The 27,500-nt window shown below is 40.2% G+C and overlaps 2 protein-coding genes across 6 annotated transcripts in view; one reads left to right on the forward strand and one right to left on the reverse strand.

Moving 5' to 3' along the window:
- LOC143284673 (nicolin-1-like) overlaps positions 1–13,482 on the forward strand; it is a 25,009-nt gene extending 11,527 nt beyond the window's left edge. The window contains exons 5-9 of one of the 3 annotated variants that reach the window (XM_076591586.1): positions 3,023–3,133; positions 3,658–3,732; positions 7,721–7,762; positions 10,376–10,480; positions 12,409–13,482. In XM_076591586.1, coding sequence (XP_076447701.1) covers positions 3,023–3,133; positions 3,658–3,732; positions 7,721–7,762; positions 10,376–10,480; positions 12,409–12,450 — 375 coding nt within the window. In that variant the 3' untranslated portion in view covers positions 12,451–13,482. The remainder of the gene's footprint in view (positions 1–3,022; positions 3,134–3,657; positions 3,733–7,720; positions 7,763–10,375; positions 10,481–12,408) is intronic. The other 2 variants (XM_076591587.1, XM_076591589.1) reach the window with 2 other exon arrangements.
- A 2,602-nt stretch (positions 13,483–16,084) lies between these two features.
- Positions 16,085–27,500, reverse strand: part of LOC143284675 (phosphoserine phosphatase-like) — an 11,738-nt gene continuing 322 nt past the window's right edge. Inside the window, exons 1-6 of one of the 3 annotated variants that reach the window (XM_076591593.1) lie at positions 27,104–27,241; positions 25,668–25,820; positions 23,170–23,304; positions 21,490–21,635; positions 20,667–20,815; positions 16,085–18,615 (exon numbers count right to left, since the gene is read on the reverse strand). In XM_076591593.1, coding sequence (XP_076447708.1) covers positions 18,502–18,615; positions 20,667–20,815; positions 21,490–21,635; positions 23,170–23,304; positions 25,668–25,819 — 696 coding nt within the window. In that variant the 5' untranslated portion in view covers position 25,820; positions 27,104–27,241 and the 3' untranslated portion in view covers positions 16,085–18,501. Of the gene's footprint in view, positions 18,616–20,666; positions 20,816–21,489; positions 21,636–23,169; positions 23,305–25,667; positions 25,821–27,103; positions 27,242–27,500 lie in introns of those variants that run through there. The other 2 variants (XM_076591592.1, XM_076591594.1) reach the window with 2 other exon arrangements.

A 27,500-nucleotide genomic window follows, 5' to 3' on the forward strand; every position in this document is an offset into this window, starting at 1 on the left:
TCCTCAGCACAGATCAAGATGGTTTATGAATGAAAGTGTGACTGTTGGTAAAGCAGTGGTAGGTCAACAGACATATCTAGTTATGTGAGTACAGTATATGTTACAAGAAAATTATAGGAACAGATTTAAGATTTGTCCCTTTTTTTTTTTGTTTTTTGTTTTTGTTAGTAGAATTAAGCAAGACCTTCAGTAATTTTGTCTCTTTATGAAATAAGACATAACGTTTCGCTGAATTAAGCAAGACCTTCAGTAATTTTGTCTCTTTATGAAATAACACATAACGTTTCGCTGAATTAAGCAAGATACACAGTAATTTTGGATCTTTTACAAAGTTAGATGTGGCTTTTGTTTTGTTTTTTTCTTTTTGTGCTGAATTAAGCAAGATAATTTTGCGAAAGTTAGACAACCTTTCTGTGGAATTCAGCAACATGTAGAGTAATAGAGTGAGGAATTTTGGCTTTTTTTTTTTTTTTTTTTTTTTTAAAGATGTTAATCTTTTCACTGATTTCATTAAGCAAGACATACAGTAATTTTTGCTGTTTGGAAAGTTTGATCTAACTTAGTGTTCTGTTCAGTGACCAAATTAAGCTAGACAGCAATTTTTGTTCTTCATAAAGTTAGGCGAAACAAAGATGCACAACTCCGAGCCATCGCTTGCTTTAAGCACTTCCCTTCAGCTTTCCTTCAGGTATTTTTCTTCTTCTGCGTTCACTTGTATGCACACGAGTGGGCTTTTACGTGTATGACTGTTTTTACTAGCAGGTCTGCACATATGTTGACCTGGGAGATCGTAAAAATCTCCACCCTTTACCCACCAGGCGCCGTCACCGTGATTCGAACCCGGGACCCTCAGATTGACAGTCCAACGCTTTAACCACTCAGCTATTGCGCCTGTCGTTCAGGTATTTTAAATGATAAGAGGTGCTGAGCCAGAGTAAGACAGTGGGGCTGAACAGCATCAGTGTGCTTGCCCTGATGTTTGGTTTATCAGTCTGGCTGTGAGCTGAACGACATCAGTGTGCTTGCCCTGATGTTTGGTTTATCAGTTTGGCTGTGAGCTGAACGACATCAGTGTGCTTGCCCTGATGTTTGGTTTATCAGTTTGGCTGTGAGCTGAACGACATCAGTGTGCTTGCCCTGATGTTTGGTTTATCAGTTTGGCTGTGAGCTGAACGACATCAGTGTGCTTGCCCTGATGTTTGGTTTATCAGTTTGGCTGTGAGCTGAACGACATCAGTGTGCTTGCCCTGATGTTTGGTTTATCAGTTTGGCTGTGAGCTGAATGACATCAGTGTGCTTGCCCTGATGTTTGGTTTATCAGTCTGGCTGTGAGCTGAACGACATCAGTGTGCTTGCCCTGATGTTTGGTTTATCAGTTTGGCTGTGAGCTGAACGACATCAGTGTGCTTGCCCTGATGTTTGGTTTATCAGTCTGGCTGTGAGCTGAACGACATCAGTGTACTTGCCCTGATGGTCATGTTTCAGGTTCACTGTGAGCTGAACAACATCAGTGTACCTGCCCTGATGGTCATGTTTCAGGTTCACTGTGAGCTGAACAACGTCAGTGTACCTGACCTGATGATTGGTTTTTCAGTCTGGCTGTGATATGAACGTCAGTGTGTTTGCCCTGATGCTCATGTTTCAGTTTTGCTGTGAGCTGAACAACATCCATATGCTTGCCCTGACGGTAATTCTTTTGAGTTTCGCTGTGAGCTGAACAACGTCCATATGCTTGCCCTGACGGTAATTCTTTTGAGTTTCGCTGTGAGCTGAACAACGTCCATATGCTTGCCCTGACGGTAATTCTTTTGAGTTTCGCTGTGAGCTGAACAACATCCATATGCTTGCCCTGACGGTAATTCTTTTGAGTTTTGCTGTGAGCTGAACAACGTCCATATGCTTGCCCTGACGGTAATTCTTTTGAGTTTCGCTGTGAGCTGAACAACGTCCATATGCTTGCCCTGACGGTAATTCTTTTGAGTTTCGCTGTGAGCTGAACAACGTCCATATGCTAATTCTTTTGAGTTTCGCTGTGAGCTGGACAACGTCCATATGCTAATTCTTTTGAGTTTCGCTGTGAGCTGAACAACATCCATAGGCTAATTCTTTTGAGTTTCGCTGTGAGCTGAACAACGTCCCTATGCTTGCCCTGACGGTAATTCTTTTCAGTTTCACTGTGAGCTGAGCATCATCAGTGTACTTGCTCCGACAATCACTTTTTCAGTTTTGCTGGAAGTTAAACAGTGTCAATGTGCTTGCCATGATTGTCATTTTTTTTAGTTTTGCTGCGAGCTGAACATCGTCAGTGTACTTGCTCTGATGATAATTTTTTTCAATTTCACTGTGAGCTGGACAACGTCCATGTACTTGCCCTGATGGTCATTTTTCTCAGTTTTACTTTGAGCTGAACAACGTCAATGTGCTTACCTTGATGATTGATTTTTCAGTTTTGCTGTAAACTGAACAACATCAGTGTACCTACCCTGATGGTGATTTTTTTTCAGTTTTACTGTGAGCTGAACAACATATGTGTACTTGCCCTGATGGTCATTTGGTCTCTTTTTTTTATTATTTCGCTGTGAGTTGAACAGTGTCAGTGTACTTGCCTTGACTGCCATTTTTTCAGTTTCGCTGTGAGCTGAACAGTGTCAATGTGCTTTGCACTGATTGTCATTTTTTTTCAGTTTTGCTGTGAGTTGAACATTGTCAATTTACTTGCCCTCATTGATATCTTTTTCAGTTTCGCTGTGAGCTGAACAATGTCAGTGTACTTTGCACTGACTGTCATTTTTTCAGTTTCGCTGTGAGTTGAAACAATGTCAGTGTGCATGCCCTGATGATTGGTTTTTCAGTTTCACTGTGAACTAAACAACATCAGTGTAATTGTCCTGATCGTTTTTTTGTGGGTTTTTTTTCAGTTTGGCTGTGAGCTGAACAACATCAGTGTGCTTGCCCTAGTTTTTCACCTTCATGTGAGCTGAGCAATGTCAGTGTACCAGCACTGATTGTCATTTTTTTTCAGTTTCGCTGTGAGCTGAGCAATGTGAATGCTCTGCGTGTCATCCTTCAGCAGCCATCTCCAGTGTGGAGAGAGTTCAAGCTGGAGGACCTTCGACTTTTCCGTAGTCCTGGGGTCAGGAAAGAGTGTTCACATGTTCTCTTTGTTTTGTGTTGTAATTTTTTGTAATTATTGTTTGTTGGTGTTTGATGATAGTGTTTGTGTGTCATTATTGTTGTTGTTGTTGTTTTGGTGATTGTTTTTTTGTGTAATGTTTCTTTGTTGAAAAAGGAATGAAAACAAATTAGAATGACTGGTATGTGTGTTTGTGTGTGTTTTGCGTGCATGCTTGTGTGTGTATGTGTGTGTGTGTGTGTGTGTGTGTGTGTGTGTTTACATGTATTTGTGTGTGTATGTGTGTGTTTGTGTGTGTGTGTGTGTGTGTGTGTATTTGTGTGTGCATGTGTGTGTGTGTGAGAGAGAGAGAGTGTGTGTGTACATGTGTGTGTGTGCGCATGTTAGTACAGATTAAAAAAAAAAAAGGAGAGTGAAAAGAAGTATCGCATATTTGATGCTTTGCTGTTATTTATGTTTTGATTATTATTTAGTTATTATTTTATTGGAGACATGTTTATGATTTAGTGTCACTGTGTACTCAGGGCCCCAAGACCAGTCCACTGCCAGCATGGCTCATGGAGGATCCCAAGGACAAGTTCCAGAAGAAAACCGTGGAGGTAGGTTTTTATTTACCATCTGTTTTGGTTTTTGGGGTTGTTGTTTTGTTTTTAATCATTTTTGTTGTTGTTGTTGTTGTTGTTGATTCTTGCCACACTGTTGATTTTGAAAGTGCTACATGGGTGTCTTAGGGTGTGCTTGTTATATACAGGGTTTTTCTTTCTTCTTTTTTTTTTTTTTTTTCTTTTAAAAAAAAAAAAGATTTTCCTTAGTTTTATTGGACAGATTCCTAGGAACAAATGTCTGTCTTTTTTGTTTTGTTGTTGTTGTTTTCAATGTTTTTGTTTGTTTGTTTTGTTGTTTTGGGGTTTTTTTTTTTTGTTTGTTTGTTTGGCTGGTTTAGTGAGTATGGTGTCAGGTTCATTGTGTATTAGGGTGTTTTCTTGTTTTATGTACAGGTGCACGTTTAATTGTGTTTTGGATTTGTATTGATTCAGTCTTGTGGCATGAATATGGTATTAATCACTTTCTTTAAAAAGAAATTATATATATGTATATGTGATCATGATTAGTTTTCCAGCCATTCACTAGAAATGCACACTTGATATTTCTCAGGGTTCTTTTGGTTGTTGCTGTTGTTGTTTTTCAAGGAGTATTGATTGGAAGGCAAAAACTGTTTCCATGCAGATCATTTAAATCTGTCACATGTCTTTGCTTACTGAGCTACAATTTAATTCAAATTTATATTGACATTTAAGTGCAGTGTGTGTGGTCTGTGTGTGTGTGTGTGTGTGTGTGTGTGTGTGTGTGTGTGTGTGTAAGTACAATCAGCTTGTTTATTCCTTCAAACAAAATTAAGATAGTTATTGTGACTGATCATTAAACTTTAGAACATTTTTGTTGTTATTATTGTTCTGTTATTATTCTATTTGTTATCATTCTTGTTTGGTTATGATTATCTGACTGCGTGCTTGCCTGCTTAGCTTCTTATGTCAATCTTTGAAAAAATATTTTCTGCTGGGACAAGTGTGCTTGAAACTGGTAAATATATAATAGTATATGTTAAAAAGCCATTGATGATTAATTAGTTGATTTTGCTTTTTTTCTTTGTGTGCGCTCATGCACATGCGTGTTTGTTTGTTTGTTTGTGTGTGTGTGTGTGTGTGTGTGTGTGTGTGTGTGTGTGTGTGTGTGTTACTTTGTACACAGTTCTGATTGAGATATTGAGAACATTGTAACTAAAGAGGTAAATGATGAATAGACTAAGGAAAATGAATTGCATAATTGTTCACAAGTATACACTTGCATTCATAGTGCACTCTGTTTACGCATACCCAGATTCAAACACTCGACTGTTGGCCACCATTCTTTCTCTGTCTCTGGACCTTGCAATTGGAATGAACTTTCCCTCTTTCGCTTTGTCAAGTCTCCACACTCAGCTCTTTCAAGTCTGGCCTTAAAACTCACCTCTTCCCAAAATAGTCTCCCTTTCCTTGTCTTCGGTTTCTCCAGTTTTAGAGTTATGTATGTGTGTGAATGACTGGTGCGAAAGCGCTTTGATTTGTCCCTGTACAAGATTAGATTCAGCACTGTATAGATACCATTATTATTATTATTATAGGATGTCTGAATATTGTTGTTCTTCCCTGTGTGTTTTTTTATGTATCAAAAGTAAACTGCCAAAAATGTTTAATGTGTTATCTGCATTTGATCCTGTATGATATTCATTGAAGCATGGATAAACCATTTGATGATGTTGTGTTCGTGTTTGATCTGATCTTTCTGCACAGCTGAAAGTAAGTGCACGGATTGTGAATGTGTAGATCAGTTTGGAGTGCTATGCTATGCTGGGTTTGCAGTGTGTGTGTGTGTGTGTGTGTGTGTGTCACTCTGTGTGTATGTCTATGTAGGTATGTGTGTATGTCTGTCTTGGCGTGTGCTTGTGCATGTGTGTGTGTGTGCACTCGCGTGCATGGGTGTGGGTGTGGGTGTTCTGTCCTGCTGTTTTCGTGTGTACTTTTTCCTTCTTTTCTGTGGGGATGGAGGGGTAGGTCTAAAGCTAATTCCTGTGTAAATGATAATAACTGGTATGCTGTCTTCCTTTATGATTCTTTTTGCAGCAGTGTCTGATCTGGGGGGAAAGTGACTGTTGGAAACTATCTTTGTGTTCCTTGATCTCTGTCTGAGTTTTAACTCTATCATTGCTGATGAACAGGTGAGAGAGAACTCTGAACTCTCTGAACTCTGAATGGTTTAATGAACAGGCCTCAGACCCATGCCACTGAGGGTGGTTACAAAGTCATAGTGGCCACAGAAGGATAGTTTAAACAGGGGAAAGAGACAGAGAGAACACCATTGAAATGTGTTGAGATATCCAGACCTGTGCCGAAACAGTGACAGGTCAGTCAGAGAATGGATGATTTGTAGAGTGCCATAAATGGCAAGGTTATTATCTCTGATGGAAAACTGAAAAAGATTTCCCAGCATGTAAAACAACTGAAAACATATCACAGACAGACTGAAAAAAGCAGAAACCGTATGTCCCCCTGCCTGACAGTTGAAAACATACTCCAGTCTACAAATCGAAAGTATATCCCATACTAAAAGTTGAAACTAAAGAAGAAGAAGAAGGGAAAAAAAGGAACGTTTACTCGTATATACATTTGAGCACTATTCTAATTTTTGTGATTCCTTTTGTGAGATTGGTGATTCTTGGGTAAAAAAAAAATACTAATAATTCTGAGAGTCAAAGAGTTAAAGATTGCATGAACTATGTCAGCTTGTTATAGATTGGGGGAAACATTGCGTATGAACAAACTTGAGCATGCGTCTACCCCAAAAATCAGAGTATGGCTGCATGAATAGAGTAAGAACAAAAATACCTGCAGAAACTCCTGCTCTTCTCTGCCAGTAGATAGAAAGAAATGTAGGAGTTGTGGCTCACACACTCGAGAGAAAAGTAGATCGTCCTCAGAAAGCATGTAAGCTGGGACAGAAAAAAAAAAAGAGAAAAAGAAATGGTTGCATAATTTTCACTCATCTCTTAAGATCAAACTAATCTTTATGATGTGTTTTCTGTAAATATGAAATAGTAAAGAGTGGTAATTCTCTCCATTCAAAAGGTACACAACTTCAAATCAGTGCTGCTTATGCTACCGATTCAGCTAGCACACCGGTAAATAAACGTTACATTGGAACAAACCCAGACACTTCACCGATTCAGCTAGCACACAGGTAAATAAACGTTACATTGGAACAAACCCAGACACTTCCCCGATTCAGCTAGCACACAGGTAAATAAACGTTACATTGGAACAAACCCAGACACTTCACCGATTCAGCTAGCACACAGGTAAATAAACGTTACATTGGAACAAACCCAGACACTTCACCGATTCAGCTAGCACACAGGTAAATAAACATTACATTGGAACAAACCCAGACACTCGTAAGCAGCACTGACTTGAAGTTGTGTACCTTGTGAATGGAGAGAGTTACCACTCTTTACTATTTCATATTTGTTAATCATTTCATCTCCTGGCCTCATTGTTTGTTAATTTCGTGTTTTCTATACTTCCAGCCATAAAGTTTGACCTGTTTCTATCCTTAGTTTTGAACACAACCAGGTACCTTCCTTTGTGGATTGTGAAAATAATGCTAATCCCTGTCATATTCATTTCTTCTTTGAATCCATCTGATGTGATTCTGCAGCAGTGCATGTCACAGTGCGATTGCTGTCTGTATACTCTTTATCTGACTCAGTGTGTGTCCATGCATGTGTTCTTGTTGGTTCTATAATATGTGTGCTTGTCTGGATGGGTCGGTTGCTTCGTGCTGATTAATTATAGTTCATTAATCCCTTGTTTGTGTTGTGGGGGGATGTAGACTGATGTATTGTGGTTAGTTCTAGCCTAGATGGGTTTACAGAATCCTTTTTTTTTTTTTTTTTTTTTTTTTAATAGAATTGACAGGTTGTGTGTTATGTATATGAATAAATGCATGCCGTACATTTGATGTGACCTGTTTGATGTGGTGTTGGCATTGCAGACAGTAGCGTCTTCCTCACCTTCGGGTGGTGGGGAAGGGGGGGTAAGGACCGCTTCCCTCATACTCACCGGCCACTGACAGTCTCGGTCGATCTCTTCTACATAGTTACAGTCACAGTTTTCATCTCTTTTTCACTCGTCTCCATCACTACGTTGGGCACTAATGAAGCTTGTAGTGGAAGTTTCAGTCCATTTCGCAGCTATGTTTGTAGATAGCTTGAAAAAATTTAATGTTATGGTCATGTGTTTCTTTTCTTTCTTTTTTTCTTGAATGATGTAATTATCATTTTCTCTCCCCTCTCTTTTCTCTGTCTCATAATGCTTGGAAAAGTTTATGACAAAGGACTGTGTATTGAAAAATGGTCTCAATCATTTTTTTGGAAGAGATCATTGAATGAAAGGATAATCAGTTACTAATCAGGTAACTTAGATTATAAAAGCTGTGCTATACGTTTCATTTATTTCTTGAGTGTGTACGGTCCAAAATTCTTCTGCGAAGTTACTGCTAATCCATTCTCCATGTTCAGGATAACAGCTTTTGAACTCCAGGAAACATATATATATATGTTTAACAATTACTAACACAGAAGTTGCTATCAGTGCACGTATCCGTCTGTATGATGAGGCATCACTGCCATGTGTATATGCTTGTCGGTGTAGTATTGCATCAAAAGTCACATGTCATAAGGACCACTCCCTCTTGGATTCTGTAAATATGTTATGATAGACTGTATAATATATATATATATATATATATATATATATATATATATATATATATATATACATATATATATATATATATATATATATTACACACAAACACACACACACACACACCCATGCACACACACACACACACACACACACCCATGCACACACACACACACACACACACACACACACACACACACCCATGCACACACACACACACACACACACCGCACACAGTTAACCCACTGTAGATATGAATCACTGCATTAACAGCGGGATGCTTTGAAGCTGTATCGTTCTTCTTCACTCTCTGTTTATATTAAAAGCGAAAAACAATAAAGCACCTGTAATGCTTTGCTCGGGGAGGCAGATGATTTAATTCTTGTTCTATTCTTTTTTTTATGGTGAAGTTCAGCATCCATGTATGCCTTCCTCCTTTGCTCTGCTTATTCAGTTGGACTTTTACTTTGTGCACATGTATTCTTCAGTCTGCCAGCTCAGTGGAGTAACTATAGTTTATTGTTACTTGTAGTGATTGAAATATGGAAGTTATGGTTACAGACTACAGGAAGATAATCTTCCCTTTTGTTTGTGTGTGTGTGTGTGTGTGTGTTGTGGTGTGTGTGTGTGAGTGTGTGTGTGGGTGTGTGTTTTGGATGGAAAAAGATAGTGATGGTGAAATTATACAGGGAAATGCCACATAATTGTTGTTATGGAAGTCACACACATGAACACACACACACACACACACACACACACACACACAGAGTTGAGTGTTGGATAAGTGGTGACATGTTTGCTTTGGAAGTGAGAGAATCTGAGCACACTAATTTGAATCGCTCAAGTCACCAGTATTTTCTCCCTCTCCACTAGACCTTCAGTGGTGGTCTGGACGCTAGTCATTCAGATGAGATGAAAAATGAGTTTCCATGTGCAGCATGCAGTTAGCGCATGTAAAGAACCTATGGCAACAAAATAGTTGTCCCTGGCAAATTCTGTAGAAATATCCACTTCAACAGGAAAACAAACAGAATTTCAGGCAGAAAAAAAGAGGGTGGCATTATCAGTGTAGCGATGCGCTCTCCCTGGGGAGAGCAGCCTGAATTTCAGACATAGAAATCTGTTGTGACAAAAGAGTAATACTACACACACACACACACACACACACACACACACGTACATACACACACACACATACACAAATGCATACATACACACACCCTACAAAATTTGCGAGTGTAAAAGAAAGTATTTTCACAAAGGAAATTTATTTCTTTGTAGAAACAAAAGTTCAGGATGTCAAAAATGAAAAGTTATACTTTTTTTTTGTATGAGATCTCTTTTTTTTTCTTTTTTTTTTTTTTTTTGACATGGTCAAGATTTCCTTTTGGAAATTATAGTTTTTCAAATGGCAAAATGGAGATTTCCTTGTGGCAAATGCAGGCTTTCAGTGTGACAAATTTAAGATTTCCATACAGAGACATTAACAGTTCATTTTCATGTGACAAAGTCAAAGACAAAATTCTGTATTAAACAAGAATAGAAACATTCTTTCTTAATTGTGCTTGTTTTATTCCATGTATTCAGTTTGTAAGTATATGTAGTGATGAGCAAAATACGCATGAGTCCTTTAACAATCATTTATAAGTTTACTCAGTTCCTGTTGAGCCCCCCCCCCCCCCCCCCCCCCCCCCCCCCCAAAAAAAAAAAAAATCATGCGCATGGATGTTGCTGTAGCAGATGTTATGTTGTTGTAGTTGTATATTATCTTGCATTGACCCTGCATGCTTTGTTGATGCCTTGTTCCGGATACTGAAATAATCAGGGTGAAGGGGAAAGGAAAGAAAAAAAAACAGATTGTATATTGTTTACGTTTTAGTTCTGTACTACGTTCGATGGAAAACTAACAAAAGAGATCTCTCATCACACACCAAACCAACAGGGCGTGCCAGATCTGGAAGGTCTCTCGGCCAACCTGCAGCAGTTATGGGCCTTGGCTGAGGAGGTCGCCACCAACCAAACGTCACAGTCGCTGGGAAGGTTTGAGGTGAGTTGGTGATTCAGAATTGTTGAACTTTAGTAGGAGTTCTGATTTCAGAGAAACGTATGAGGGGTTTTTCAGTTTTTTGTTTTGTTTTTTTTAATTGATGTAAATATTAAGAAATTAGATCGTTAATGTAACTGTAAAGTAATCAACCTCCCCGCACACCATCTGGCATGGGCACCAGCTATCCAGTCTGAAGTGTTATTTGCTGTATAGCTTTTTAAGTTGGGGTTGTTGTTGTTTTTTTATGTATGTATGGCTTTGAAGTATTTGTTATCTTTTTTTTTTATTACATTTTTTGTGATCTGGGGATGATAAAGTAAGCGGAAGGGCTCACATCATCAACACTGCCTAGTTTTACTTGCCTTAAAAGTGCTTGATGGTTGTGATTATTTTATGTCATTCTCCAGATGTGATATTATGCCATTCTCCAGATGTGACATTATGCCATTCTCCAGATGTGACATTATGCCATTCTCCAGATGTGACATTATGCCATCCTCCAGATGTGACATTATGTCATTCTCCAGATGTGATATTATGCCATTCTCCAGATGTGACATGATGCCATTCTCCAGATGTGACATTATGCCATCCTCCAGATGTGACATTATGCCATTCTCCAGATGTGACAGAGTTTAATAGAGCTGCCCTGTTATGGCCCTGTGTGGTCGGCTGGACTATAAGCAAAAATTGTCTTCTTTTTTTTTTCCTTCTTTTTTTTTTTTGTTGGACAAGTAATTAACCCTTTCAGCTCTGTCAGGCTGACAGTTTGCACAATTTTCTCCTCCAGTGGGTATTCTGGGGGAGGGGGAGGTGGGGGGGGGGGGGGTGGGGGGGGATTTTTCAGCATAAACGGTATTCCCACATTTTGGAAATTATCTGCTAGAAATTTATAAATTTCCTCTTTTCTGTCTCTCTTTTTGTTTCTGGTTTGCTCATTTTCTTTATGCTTACTTTCTTTCTTTCCTTTTTTTTTTTTTTTTGTTTGCTTGTTTGGTTTGTTTTGTTTGTCCATTCAGCAGTATTTTGTTCTAGAAATCCAATGGTCCTGATCAGCAAATTCAGTTACACCATTGATATGCACACAGACAGAATCGACTGCACTTGAAACACATGCCACACTGATTTCAGCAGTCAAGGGGTTAAAATTTCTTATTTTTAAAAGTCCAGCCAGAGTTCTTTCAGGTTGTACTGAATGAATCTTTCAACTACAACAGTACTGTTGCAACGGTTACACTGATGTGTGTTACGAACAGGTGGACAGGTGTTACGACATCTCTGGTTGTACTGAATGAATCTTTCAACTACAACAGTACTGTTGCAACGGTTACACTGATGTGTGTTACAAACAGGTGGACAGGAGTTACGACATCTCTGGTTGTACTGAATGAATCTTTCAACTACAACATTACGATTGCAACTGCTACACTGATGTGTGTTACAAACAGGTGGACAGGTGTTACGACATCTCTGGTTGTACTGAATGAATCTTATAACTACAACAGTACTGTTGCAACGGTTACACTGATGTGTATTACGAACAGGTGGACAAGTGTTACGACATCTCTGGTTGTACTGAATGAATCTTTCAACTACAACAGTACTGTTACAACGGTTACACTGATGTGTGTTACAAACAGGTGGACAGGTGTTATGACATCTCTGGTTGTACTGAATGAATCTTACAACTACAACAGTACTGTTACAGTGGTTACACTGATGTGTGTTACAAACAGGTGGACAGGTGTTTCGACATCTCTGGTTGTACTGAATGAATCTTATAACTACAACAGTACTGTTACAACGGTTACACTGATGTGTATTACGAACAGGTGGACAAGTGTTACGACATCTCTGGTTGTACTGAATGAATCTTATAGCTACAACATTACGATTGCAACTGCTACACTGATGTGTGTTACAAACAGGTGGACGGATGTTATGACATCAATCTCCTGGCCTACACGTAAGCAGTGTAAGCCATCTCCGTGCCGTGGGGCAAGGGAGGGAAGCAGCAAGGTTCTGCTGCTGTCACACCACTTCAGTTCTGTGGATGAGCTTGCTTTGAGGAAAATGTGGACTCTTTTAAAAAACTTCAGTCAGATGTGTGCTTTTGGAATTTGTCTAGGCATTGTGGTGGTTCATTGTGGGGGGTTCTGTTTAGTGTGTATTGGAAAGTTTTTGTGTTGCTTTTGTGTGTGTGTGTGTGTGGGTGTGTGTGAAAATGCATTCATAAATTGTACATGTATGTCTGTGAGGAGAGTGTGTGTGTATGTGTGTGTGTGTGTGTGATTGTGTGTTTTAGTGTATTAATGCATGCATAAATGCACATGTATGTCTGTGAGGAGGAGTGATTGAAATTATGTGTGTCTGCAAGAGAAAGGAAAAGTATGTGATAGAGAAAATGCACATGCTATGAGGCAGATAGAAATGTGTGTATTTGATATGTGTGAATATACATAAGTTGACCAGTGAGGGAGAATCTTAAACGTAGGTGAAATTGATCCTTGAATTTGATAAGAAAAAGGAGTTTTTTTTGAAGTCTCATTTGCAACTGTGATAGTGTGTATTAGTATGGATGTGTGTGTGTGACAAAGAGAGAGATAGAGACTGACACTTACATATTTTATTGTCCGTTCAGCAGTTAAACCCTTGTGCAAAAGAGATGAAAACAGAATACAACAATAAAATGAAAAAGGACTGCTGAGTCTATAAAAAAAACAACACACCTAATGGAGAAAGTTTACCTCTTTTTGTGGACACCTTTGAACAAAAGTGGGTGATATTTTACAACCCACAGTTTTTATAAACATTTTCCATTTGGAGAACATGATACCTTATTAGACATCCCAGGACTTCCCCTTGGAACGGCAGATGGCCCCCTCGCCCTGACACACAGCCAGGACTCGCCCCTTTGAACTTACACCTCCATGCTGAAACCAAGACTACAGCCCTAACATCTTGACTCTAAGGGCACCAGCCAGTAGGCTCTTAACTCACTCAGTACGGCCAGTCCTCTCTTCTCCTCTACACAGACCCCTTGGATGTCCAGAGGGTGTCTGAATGACCCAACCTTTAGCTTCCGTCGTCAGGACTGTGGTATTCTCTGTCAACATTCACGTCTTCAGTATAAGAGCCTTCCGCTTGCAATATTTTGATGATGGTAATTGGGGTGAAACGCTGTTAACGTCGTCTCTTTCGCCATTCGTATGGAAAGAGTTAAGCTTTGTTTCATTTACCTTTGACGTCGCATGAACTAGCACATGCCCCACATGTATTGTATGAGAGAAAGAGAGCATGTGCGTGACTGCAAGTATTTCATGTTCACATCACTGATGATGTTAGTGAAGTTGTTGATTCAGAAATGAAATAGCTGTTATCCAGTTATGTATATTTTGTTTCATTCTGCCACCCGACTGGACTCAGCACCAAATGGATAGGCTAGTTTGTAGAGGTTCAGAATCATGAAAAGTAAGTAGAAATACTATTTCAGTAGCTCATGAAGTCATGAAAAGAATTATCTAACGATGAAAGTAAAAAATGATGATGTGCATTCATACAGCTCTCAGCCTGAGGCGCTATGGGCGTTCAACAGTATACATGGCATGGGAGTATGAAAAATATTAAGATACTAACTTGCTAGAAATACACACACCTCTTTTGAAAAGAGCAGTTTTGTTGATTTTTTTTTTTTTCAGTTAGTTTTAGACCTTTCTGTCTCGACTTTTTTTATATGAGCTTAAGATGTCTGTGCATCATCTGATTTCTGTGGATCATCAGGAATTTATTTGATAAAATGGAGGCGTTTTTTGGGGGGCGTGGGGGTCGGGGGGTGTTCTTTTGTTTTTCCCACCACCAACTATTCATTTCAGGCATGTGCTGTTTTATAAAGTTAGTATTATGGTGGCAGTGAAGTTGTATTAAAACATTATTTGGATGCTGTGGCACAGTGTTAAGACTGACCATGGATCATGTGGAGCTGATTGTACGACTGTACTAAAAGCTGGAATAATAGCTTCTTTTTTTTCTTTTTTCTTTTTTTTTAATTCTTATGTATCCAGCTTTAAATGTATGTTTGTTTGGGTTTTTTTTAAAGGCACCTCTCCCCTCCACTCCCTGTGTTTCTTTCACAAAGCTAGACATCAGCAAACTCTCTCCATAGGAACGGCGAAAGAGACGACGTTAACAGCGTTTCACCCCAATTACCATCATCAAAATATTGCAAGCGGAAAGCTCTTATACTGAAGACGTGAATGTTGACAACGAATACCACAATTCTGACAACAGAAGCTAAAGGTTGGGTCATTCAGACACCCACTGGACATCCGAGGGGTCTGTGTAGAGGAGAAGAGAGGACTGGCCGTACTGAGTGAGTTAAAATGAGGAAGGTGGCAGAATGGTTAAGACGCTTCTCTGCCAAAGGAATTGTTTATGTGAGTAGCTGGGTTTGATTCCTAGTCTCACTCTTTCTCCCAAGTCTGACTGGAAAATCAAAGAGAGCATCTACTCATTCAGACGAGATGATAAACCAAGGTCTCATGTGCAGCACACACTTGGTGCACTGAAAGAGAACCCACGGCAACGTAAGTGCTGTCCTCTGGCAGAATTCATAACAATTCATAAAACGCATAGAAGCACAAAGAGATTAAGAATACACATAGAAGCACAAAGATAGTTCATTTGAGTGGAAAGTCATCTTGTCTAGATCAATCATAGGCATGCGTGCTGATGTTTTCTGTTTTGAAAACAAGTTGGTGTATGGTTAGGGGTTTTTGCACAAACCATTCTCCTCCTTCATGGGCTGCAACTCCCACATTCACTCATATAGTGCTGAAGTGGGCTTCTATGTGTATGACCATTTATATCCCTACCATGTAGGCAGTCATACACCATTTTTCAGGGGGTGCTGGGGGATATTTTCGATCTCGTTGGTGCTGACTTGCTAGTGCCTGAACCCCCTTAATTTGTATACGCATGCAGAAGATCAGGTATGCATGTTACAGAACCCATAATCCATGTCAGTTTTCAGTGGGTTATGGAAACATGAACATACCTAGCAAGCACAGCCGCCAAAATCAAGAGAATCGTTGCCATAATGATGGAGTACAAATAGTCATACACTCGAAACCCCCCACTCATACATGAGCATGGGAGCTGTTGCCCATGAACACAGGAAGAAAGAAATATGCTTTAGTCTGTGCTGTTGTTTTGTTTCTTTTGACACTTTGTACCCCATCAATACAACTGCATTGCAACAGCAAAGGCGCATTGTCAAATCCAGACTTCATACACAAAAGGTACACGTGGTTATCAAAAAACATGCTCAATTCTCCCGAGAAAACTTTGGCTAGCAATGTACAGGCTAAAGCCAACAGGCTAAAAGCACCGACTCGGAAACAACTGATTTAGAAAGTGAAACTGAACATGCCCATGGCAGAACGTAAACATCTGTACGCAGTGCAAGGGAGGCAACCACATACCATGGATAAATTAGTACTCGGGGGTACAATGTTAATGCCAGCACTTATGATACTGAATAGTTTATGTTGCTAATGAATACATACAAAACAAAAACAAGACAGTAAATAAATGAAACAAGACAACCATGTTTACCTGTTTATTTCGTTCCTTTTGGTATTCATAAAAGATGTGCTTCTTCACAAGTATAAATTTATCAAACAACTTTCAGATAAACAATGTGAAAGTACAACCAAATAAAAAAATTAAAAAAAACAATCAATATGCTGTCTCAAAAATATGTGGAGAGAAAATAGTAATATTACTTCAAACTAAAACAACTTTCCAATACATTTTTTTTTAATCATCTTTTTCGTTCACCTCTTCTCTGTTATTGTGTTGTGCTTAGATTTGTTATTCTTACTATTAACATGTTACAAACTATCAGTCCTGATCTTCATCCATTTGTAACAAGGATTTTTTCAAATGTCTACAGAGTTCAATAATAACCAAGAAAAAAGGACATCACAACTCATGGTTCAACCTCCCAACATTTATAATAATTATCAGTCATGGACCAAGTAGTTATTTCATGAGGAAGGCAAAGGGATCAGTCACAGATCAATAGTTACATTGCAGTGGCTTCAATTAAACCGGAAAGACATCATTAGACAAAAACAATAAAATCACTTACACCATATCCAGAACAGATCTGGTTCAGAAAATAATGGGACTATCACATTATTGGGTTACTGAGGACACTGTTTCCTCACAGATAAGATTTGTTAGAATTAAGTTTTGCTATTGTTGTTTTCTTTTTTTTTCTGTGGGCTTGGGCCAACACGTTTATGTGGCCAGGAGCATAAAACTGCTTTTTTTTCCCTCTCTCCCAGTTCTGTCCCTGTTTGAAATAAGTGATAACCATCTAAAAGCATCAAGTACTGTTTAAAAGAAATATATACGTCGTGTAAAAATTAAGTAATAAATTGCTACGAATACAATGTAGTAATACTCGAATTAGAATGGTCCCATCTTCTGCTGTTTCTGACAAAAATTATGACTGATATGTAGGTCAACAATCATCATTAAGCATGCTGGAATGATAAGTCAGAAAATCTAGCATCTTGATTGATCACAGTTATAATAATAATATCAGTAACTTCCTATCATTCAACACATGTCCCAGCCCAACAAGACTTATCCAGGATATTTATAAACCATTTCATATTCACCAGACGCATCAGCAGTATCAGCCTCAACAACCCTCAAAGGACCAGGACAGGCCCATAGATTTCAGTAAAAAGGACACTGCTCTTGCTCACCAGAACATATCCCAGGATTCATTCTTTAAAAAGGTTTTAAAAGGCACAACATTTACAAACTTTAAACAAACTTTGACTTAATGTCAAAACTCGATATGCACAGAAGACTAGATCTTTTCAAAGCCATGGTTTGAAAATCTTTGTACTCTGTCCACATGTCATTGAGTTCACAACAGCTCAGCATTTTCATCTTTCTTGAGTCTAAAAAATGATGATCCACATTTGCAATGAAGGTTAGTTGCAAGGCTTGGGAAATAATTCTGGGAATGATTTTTTCAGCAGCAGATTCATTGGGGACTGATGTTGGAGGGGCATAGTTGCAGTCTCTGCTCTAGGGGGGGATTCTCACTCAGTATGGCTCCATGACTTAGCTAACATTGTTGTCAGTAGCTGAACACAACCAAAGTGACTCAGCAGCAGCCTCCTATGGAGTGTGGCCTCCTGGCAACCTAACATCAACAGTTCCCAGTGGACTTCTGACATTTGGGACTGAGAAGGGGAGTGTGGCCTCCTGGCAACCTAACATCAACAGTTCCCAGTGGACTGCCGACATTTGGGACTGAGAAGGGGAGTGTGGCCTCCTGGCAACCTAACATCAACAGTTCCCAGTGGACTTCCGACATTTGGGACTGAGAAGGGGAGTGTGGCCTCCTGGCAACCTAACATCAACAGTTCCCAGTGGACTTCCGACATTTGGGACTGAGAAGGGGAGTGTGGCCTCCTGGCAACCTAACATCAACAGTTCCCAGTGGACTTCCGACATTTGGGACTGAGAAGGGGAGTGTGGCCTCCTGGCAACCTAACATCAACAGTTCCCAGTGGACTTCTGATATTTGGGACTGAAAAGGATGAAATTGGGTGTGGCTATGTATGAGGGGGATTTGGTATAAGTAATGTGGAAGTAATGCCACTGAAACAGTGCAGATGATGGAAACAAACAAACAAAAAAACCCAAAAAAACCAAACAACAAAAAAATCCAAGAATGGAGAATGTTTTTGCCCAAAAGCGATGAATATTGATGTTTGCAGTAGTGTTTGATTTCTGAATCAGATATTAACTTTTCATGTCTCCTCTCCCCTGAAGAAAACAAACTTTGACAACCCAAGCCTCACAACGGATACCTTAGTTTCTCCAAACTTTCTCAAACCTTTAATGACTGTCTTAATAATCCTGTATCTATACTGTCCTTACTCTCACAGATACATTTTCATTTCGCATGTGCCCCTAATCAGAAGAACAGATCAATTGGCTGACTGGAGAGCAGAGATGAGGTCCTTGAAGTCCATCACGAACCATCCAGCCTTCCTTTTCACACTGTCCCGCACAACGTTACCACCATAGCCTATGAAGGCATCCTGTTGGGAGGGGGAAAAAAAGTTGATTTACATACTTATTAACAGTCATAAAAAGCAAACTTATTACAGAAATTGAATTATAAAAGACATCTTCTTCTTCTTTTTTTTTTTTATATAGTTTTTCTGAGTTTGAATTATTATCATTCTTGTCATCGAAGTAAACAGTAATTTGAAATTTCATAAAGCATCAACAACCACACACACTCATACAAAGACACACATGTATATATGCATGTTTATAAATATAGCAACCCCCAAAAAATATGCATGCAGAAGTGCAATCTCTCTCTCTCTCTCTCTCTCTCTCTCTCCCTCACAGTCACACACAATTATACACACAAGATTCAAGCACACAAACACATACACTCATATACCGATTTTTTTTCCAAGTAAATATTTACAAGTCAGATCAAGAACATGATCAGCTTCGGCTCTTTTAACCCTTTCACCGCCAGTTAATTTAGAGTGCAAATTCCTTGGTGTCTAAGAATACCTGAGGATTACCCCTGTGATCTGTAGAAAACATGGCCTCTCCTACCACCAAACATGAAGAGCAGTAGGTTCATGGATAACAGACCAATGATCTGGTCACCCTTCAGTGACCTGGGTCATCTACCCAACTGCTGCATAAATGCAAGTTTGGCAGTGAAAGGGTTAATGAGGTTCATGAAAGATGTACAACTTGTACCACACTTGTGGATAAAGACATCTTAGTTACTCTTCTTCTTTCGTGGGCTGTGACTCCCATATTCACTTGTACACAATAGTGGGCTTTACATGTATGACTTTTTTTAACTCACTCGGGATGACAAGTTTTCTCCCTTGCTTTTCCCCACAGATGGCCCATTTGTAAGGGTTTGGAAAAAAATTACAAAAAATACAAAATACTGTGTAAGAAAATGAAACTTTCAGAACTGGTTTATTACATGTTGAGCTAGTACATATAAGATAATCAAATTTCTCACCTTATTTTTATAGTTTTGCCATATGTAGAAAATACTGCCAATTTTTCACCCCGAATCACCATACCCATGCTCGCTTTGTGCATTAAATTCGCTTTCTTCTTTGTCATCATCCACCTCTTCAATGTCCGACCCTTCAGTTTGTAGCATTTCAAGTACTTCGGCAACCCTAAAACATTGCCGTCACTGCCTTGTTCGCTTCACAACATTCTGAGAAGAGCCCGCTTTGCTAACAGGCTGGTACGCAAGCAGACGACCGGTCAGTGACTTTGTCAGCGTGTGTGTGAGACAGGCCACACATGTCGGGCTGACCAATCATACTGTTCGATTGTGGAGTGACCCAGAATAGCACACTCTGCTTGGCTAATCACAAAATCACGTGTACAGCGCGTGATGGAATTTTACTTTCGAAGAATGCTATTCCATTCCTTCGTCCGAATCCGAATACATTTTGTGTAGGAATGTGTGAGCATTCCTTCGTCCGGAGAGAGTTAACCTTGCCATGTAGAGTCATACTCCAGTTTCAGGAGGAGGTTGGGATGATGCAATGTGGGTAAGTTCTTGTTTCTATAAACCACCAAACATTGGCATGAATAAGGGATCTTTAACATGCGTATTTGATCTCCTGCATGCACTTATACACGAGGGGGGTTCAGGCACTAGCAGGTCTGCACATATGTTGACCTGTAAGAGAGGAAAAATCTCCACCCTTTAGTTTACCCAAGAGGTGCTGCAAATCAGATTTGAACCTGGGGCCCTAAGACTGAAAGTCTAATGCTTTAACCACTTGGCTATTGTGCCTGTCACTTCAGTTACTCTAAACCCATGAATATTTTGGATTCTCTTAAGTCTTTGACTAAAAATCAATTTCAACAGGATCAAAAACACTATCTTTACTTACATTATATCATGATACATTTTCTGTAACTATGTTGTTCCGACATCATGATGCGTATGCCCCAAACGATATGATTTAAATGAAACGAATGCAGACGTGCATAAAATGGCAAAACAAAAATAACTCCCAAAAATTAGGGGTACAGCTAGAAACTATGCGACAATTTTTTTTTTTTTTTTTTTTTCAATTACCGCAGGTGGTGATGCTTCCATATCAGTGGCGCCATCACCAATCATCACCAGTTTCTGGAATCCATATTTTTCTTTCAGCAAGGCTACAACCCTTGGCTTGCCGCCAGACTCCGATGTTGGCTCCTCTTGATCAAAACCACTGTACTGGCCTGCGAAAAATTACGTTTGAAGTATTATATGTTTTTCTATGTGATGTATACTACTCTCTCTCTCTCTCTCTCTCTCTCTCTTTCAGTGCTTTCCACTGAAGTTTGTTCGTATGTCTGTCTCACTGTCTGTTGCACACCCACGGTATGAGCTTAATACACATACATAGGTAGGTGCAGAAAACGACATCAAGACGCCAACTGCTAAAGTGACAAACTTTTAAAAATAGGTTAAATAAAAGTAATTTTATCAAAGATTATATTATGTGTAAGGGGAAAAAAAATTCTGTAATTGTAGAATAAATAGAATTAATCCAAACAAAACAGTTTTCACAATGAAATAAATAACCATCACAACATTTCACAACATTCTTATTCTTTCAGAAAAAAAAGCATGGAACTTTATTGAAACTTATATTTGAATGAAAGATTTACTAACAGTCATAAAAAAGCAAAAGAAGTAAAAGAAACTGATGTGGACATTTGTAATGGTTTGAACGGTTTATATGCAATCATGCATACTAGTTGTTTTTTCTAACTTATTTATGCATGGATTCTAAGTACTGTTTTTTTCACTGACAATAACAAAAATACCACCAAACATTTTTCAAACTGACCATTCATGAAAACAAAACCCTCAGCCAAACACAATTTAAGAAGACAAAAACGACCAGTACCATTTTCATCAAACAGCAACCTGTTAGCAAAGATGTGTTCTTTGGGAATGTTGAGCAGCTGTGCAGCAGGTTCTATCAGGCGCCGGAACCCCCCCGAAACGAGGAAGACGGTTGTGTTCCTCGACTGCAGAAGATGTACCAGTTCTCTGTGAACACACTTGGTATTTACAACAGTGTCAGGCATCATCACTATAGCTTGAGTTTGGTATGCAAGAAACCTACAGTTTTTTTGGTTTTTTGTTTGTTTGGGTTTGTTTTTTTGTTTTTTTGGGGGGTCGTTCTTGTTTGTTGTTGCTGTTTTCTTGGTGTACTGACTGTATTTTGTTTATATTCACATGAAAGGAAACAGAGGCACAAACATGCATTATGCATGCATGCACCCACAACAACCCATGCAGGCACTGTACTTAACATGAGCACACACATACAAATTCACACACACATGGGTATGCACCCCCCCCCCCCCCCCCCCAACCCCTCCCACACACACACACGGAGGCAAGCACACAAACACACATACACACACACACGGGCATACACACACACACACACACACACAAACAAACAAATATACATGTACACACATAGGCAAGCACAGACACACAATCACACACACACACATACACACAAACCTATGCACAATGTAAATATTCTTAGAATATGAAAACAAAGAATTATAAAAGAAAAACTGTACAGTCCACACGTGTGACGGTGCCACAAGAGGTTGCCCTTCCCCCTCCCTCCTCTGCCACTCCCTCCACTTCTGCTCCTCCCTCCCCTCCCCATGACTCGCTCACTCAATGCCGTCACTGAGTTGTGGAGGTCTGGAGGCCACAGACTTCTGATTCCCCCCCCCACCCTTCTGCTCCTCCCCCCTCCCCCAAACCCCCTCCCCATGACTCGCTCACTCAATGCCGTCACTGAGTTGTGGAGGTCTGGAGGCCACAGATTTCTCCACCTGCTGCTCCCCCCCCTTCCTCCAACCCTTCCCCCAAACCCCCTCCCCATGACTTGCTCACTCAATGCCGTCACTGAGTTGTGGAGGTCTGGAGGTCACAGATTTCTGATTCCCCCCCCCCCCCTCAACCCCCTTCTGCCCCTCCCACACACCCCCAACCCTCTCCCCATGACTCACTCAATGCCGTCACTGAGTTGTGGAGGTCTGGAGGTCACAGATTTCTGATTCCCCGCCCCCTCCTGCTCCTCCCACACACCTCCCCAACCCCCTCCCCATGACTTACTCAATGCCGTCACTGAGCTGTGGAGGTCTGGAGGCCACAGACTTCTGATTTTCCCCCCTTCTGCCCCTCCCCCCTCCCCCAAACCCCCTCCCCATGACTCACTCACTGAATACCGTCACAGAGTTGTGGAGGTCTGGAAGCCACAAATTTCTCTCTCTCCCCCCCCCCCCCTTCTCCCCCCCACGTCTCCAACCCCCTCCCCTACCCTCATCCCCTAAATACCCTACCCATGACTCGAGACTGACTCACTCAATGCCGTCACTGAGTTGTGAAGGTCTGAAAGCCACAGATTTTCTCCAACAGCTGCTCTTCCCCCCTCCCCCCAAACCCCATGACCCACTCACTCAATGCCGTCACTGAGCTGTGGAGGTCTGGAAGCCACAGATTTTCTCCAACAGCTGCTCTTCCCCCCTCCCCCCAAACCCCATGACCCACTCACTCAATGCCGTCACTGAGCTGTGGAGGTCTGGAAGCCACAAATGTCTCCACCTGCTGCTGGGTCGGCTGCACAATCTTCAGGCGTTCCGACAGGGCTTCCCGGAACGAGACGGCGCCACCCATAGCCCTCTGCGTCCTGCAAATAAAACACATCAGTTTAAAATAGTAAAAAAAAATTGGGATGGGAGATGCATGCACAAAATTCTGTGACAAATTAATCATATATTTGTTTTTATATCTTATATTTAAAAAGAAAAAAAAAAGGAAATTAAACCTTTTTAATAATCTGGGTTCATTCAAACATTGTAGGGCATCTGGTAAGCTGTTTTTATGCTTCTATATCTTTTATAATATCTTCAATGATACATCTTCAAAATCTGTTTACATCTTCAACAATTAATCTATTTTTTTAACTTATAGTAAGCTTACAGTTGGGCCAACAGCCAAAGTGAGAGCTGTAGGATCAATGATTTCTCAACTGCAATGGGAAGTCATTTACAGCTTAGTCTTTTGTGAAGGACTGTGACTGAACTTTAGGAGGCAAGATTGCACTGACTCTTAAGTGTTGCAACCCTGGGGGCTAGTTGGCCTTTGAGAACCATCCCAGTGCTGGCTGTCCTAAAAACCCTCTTGGCCGAGAAAGTGGGGATGTAGCATGGGCAAGACACTCTCCACTGTGATCAAATTCTAGCCCAGATAGTCGGGACAACAGTTACCTCCTCTGCTGTTCTGGTGGTCATAGTCAGACGTGAATGACTATCATACACATGATGTTTGTAAAATCTCTGTTCCTTAACAGCCTATTTTATTTACTCAGTAACTTTCTTCATTTATTTCAAATGTAATCTATTATCAAGCTTGTGTCTTTATGTGGACTCCTTTCAGGACAATGATACCTTCTTCAAGTTGAAGAAAGACACTATAAACGCCAAGTGGCCCAGTGATGTCCACATAAGGCCTATCATGTCCGCATAAGGCCAAACAATGTCCAGATAAGGCCAAGCGATGTCCACATAAGGCCTAGGGATGCCCAGATAAGGTCAAGTGATCTCCGCATAAGGCCAATCGATACCCACATAAAGCCAAGCGATGTCAGGCCAAGTGATGTCCATATAAGGCCAAGCGATGTCTACATAATGCCAAGCTATGTCAGGCCAAGAGATGTCCACATAAATCCAAGCGATGTCCACATATGTCCACATAAGGCCAAGCGATGCCCACACAAGGCCAAGATTTATGCACCTACTCTGTAACAAGTGTTGCAAGGATCAGCTTCTCCCTTCAGCCTACGTGCTGTTTGTCACCCAAGCTAGATTTCTGAGTCAAAAAGACTTGCTGAGGTAGAGAAATTAGCGTTAATCAATCAGCTGATGACCCATTGCAGCACTGTGGATCCATGTGATCGACCAAAATACACTGCTCTGAGGTCAAGGTCTTTATTTGAGCCAAACCATTGCATTGGTTAATCATAGCATGCTTGCACTGTGGCTTCACTTTCCTGGAGTCAGTCTGGTGAGTCAACCTATGTCTACATGTATGCATTCTCCATGCTACCTAATATCTGTCAGTGTTTTTCACACACTTGTAGTTCTGCTTTTCTATAAGTTCAGACAATCCTATGATCATGTGTTTGAATACTGACTGCATGCGGTGAGTTATTGGTGGAGATTTCCTTGGTGAACTTTATGTGCAGAACCTGCAAGTGCTTGAACCCCCTTTCGTGCGAATAATGGCAGAATATACACACACAAAACATAAGAGTAAATATGCATTGAAAGATCCTGTTGTGCCCTGAGTGCGTGCATATATATATATGTATGTGTGTCTATCAGAGTGGACCTCTTCTACAGAATTTTGCCTGATGACAACACTGACCCCACAATAGGTCCTTTTTCAGTGTGCTAAGTGCACAGGACCTTGATTTATTGTCATATCCGAATGACTAGACAAGTCAGTTTGATTTTCCAGTCAGACACAGGAGAAAGGGTGAGACTGGGATTCTTCTTCTTCTTCTTCTGCGTTCGTAGGCTGCAACTCCCACGTTCACTCATATATACACGAGTGGGCTTTTACGTGTATGACCGTTTTTACCCCGCCATGTAGGCAGCCGTCCTCCGCTTTCGGGGGTGTGCATGCTGGGTATGTACTTGTTTCCATAACCCACCGAACGCTGACATGGATTACAGGAACTTTAACGTGCGTATTTGATCTTTTGCTTGCGTGTACACACGAAGGGGGTTCAGGCACTAGCAGGTCTGCACACATGTTGACCTGGGAGATTGGAAAAATCTCCACCTTTTACCCACCAGGCGCCGTCACCGAGATTCGAACCCGGGACCCTCAGATTGAAGACTGGGATTCAATCCCAGACCCTCACAGACACTGTATTGACAGATAAGCTTCTTAACCATTGTGCCACCTTCCTTCCTGTAGCCCACAAATGGGGGAAGGAAAAAAATCAACTATTAATATTAGTTCACAATGATGTACTGTACTGACCATGCCTTCACCTCTTCTCCTACACCACAGAATGCAGCAAGCTCATCCAGCCCTTCGTCTTTGCACACAGTGGAGTCGACGTCAAAACACACAGCATCTGCTTTTTGCCACACGCTGCGTATGGCTTCTTCCTGGCGTGGTTCAGTAGGCATTCTGTTGATGTTTTAATTAAAGCAACACCTGTGGTGGCTGAATAGTGAATAGGCAATTCTAGTTCAATTAGCTTATTTTAGTTTTAGCTTGCAAGCTGGTTTTAACCCTTTCACCGCCATGGTCGCATTTCGGCACCAGCTAGGTAAAGCACCCATGTCATTGAAATGCAACCAGATGATGGACCTTTTGTGCATTAACCTAATGCTCTTAATTTTCATTGGTAGGATTGGCCATTTTTTCTACACATCACAGGGGAATCCCCAGCTATTCTTAGACACCATATTTTCTGTGGTTCCTGCACAAGGTTAATTTGCACTCTAAACTGACTGGTGATGAAAGGGTTAATGACATGGCTGGTTTTTTGTTGTTTTTCATAAACCAATAAAGCATCAGGAAAAAAACACACACAGACACACACACACAAAAAAAGAAAGATAAGGGACACACATTTTTATTGTTTGGACTTGCAAAGTTGCATAATGCTTGATGAGACCAAATGCTTCTGATGTGATTGTGACAGTATGGTGTGATGTAATGTGATATGGTGTGGTGTGGTGCGGTGTGATGTGATAATGAAGTGGTGTGGACAGTAGCATGGTATATAAATTATAATTTGGTCAGTGTGTGTGTGTGTGTGTGTGTGTGTGTGTTGTGTGTGTGTGATAAATAGTGCCTTCCATAATAATAACAATAATTATAGTATAACTGCTACTACTAGTACTTACTACAACTACTACTAAGTAACAATAATAAAGATAACACAATTATAGATCTACAAATAGAAAAGCTTCAAGGTCTGTCATGTCCATGTGATCCACAGAATGCAATGGTGTAAATAAACATGAGAAAAGAAAGTAACAGAATATATATATGTACACACTTAAAGATTTATACAGTATACAAACAACACAAATACACAAAGTGTGTGACACTGTCTGACAGCAAGTTTAAGGCTAAGACTCTGTGTGTGTGTGTGTGCATGTGTGTGTGTGTATGTGAGAGAGAAGAAAGCTAACTAAAGATTTAAAATAATTAACATTATAATGTATGTGCATGCATGCACATGCACACGCATGGATCATAATGAACTTACTAAAAATGTAAAATAACAATCTTGTGAAGTGTTACTGAATAATGCATGTTTTAAAACAATTCACATAACAAGTTACAGCAGACTTACTCAACGTAAAAATAAACAACAACAAAATGCTACTATATTGATTGAACAACACATGTTTGTTAAATAAATAATAACATCCACATAACTCGAAAGTCATACTTACTCAGTTTGTCGGACCAATCACACACACACAAAAAACAAAAGCGGAGCGAGTCAGTCAGACGAATCACGGTCAAATCTACTGTCGCCGCAAAAAGTGAAATACCGCGTGTGTCCGGTAGGGAAATTTCCATGTCACTGACTGAGCAAATGGGGGTGGAAATTTCCATTTTGTCTACTTTGACGCTGGGATTCAGTTCTGACTTGCAGACGATCGATCACATTTAAGCCTAGCTATTTTTAATCTAAAACATTTACTTGAGTTTTCTGGTCGTTAATGTTATGTTAAAGAAAACAACAAAACAACAAGAACAACAACAACAACAAAAAGCATTAAAGTGCTTAGGCCTAAACGAAGTACTGAACGTAACGAAGACCTCTGATCCATTTCAATGATCAGC

Source organism: Babylonia areolata, chromosome 8, assembly GCF_041734735.1.
Source record: "Babylonia areolata isolate BAREFJ2019XMU chromosome 8, ASM4173473v1, whole genome shotgun sequence".
NCBI classification, from domain to species: Eukaryota; Metazoa; Mollusca; class Gastropoda; order Neogastropoda; family Buccinidae; genus Babylonia; species Babylonia areolata.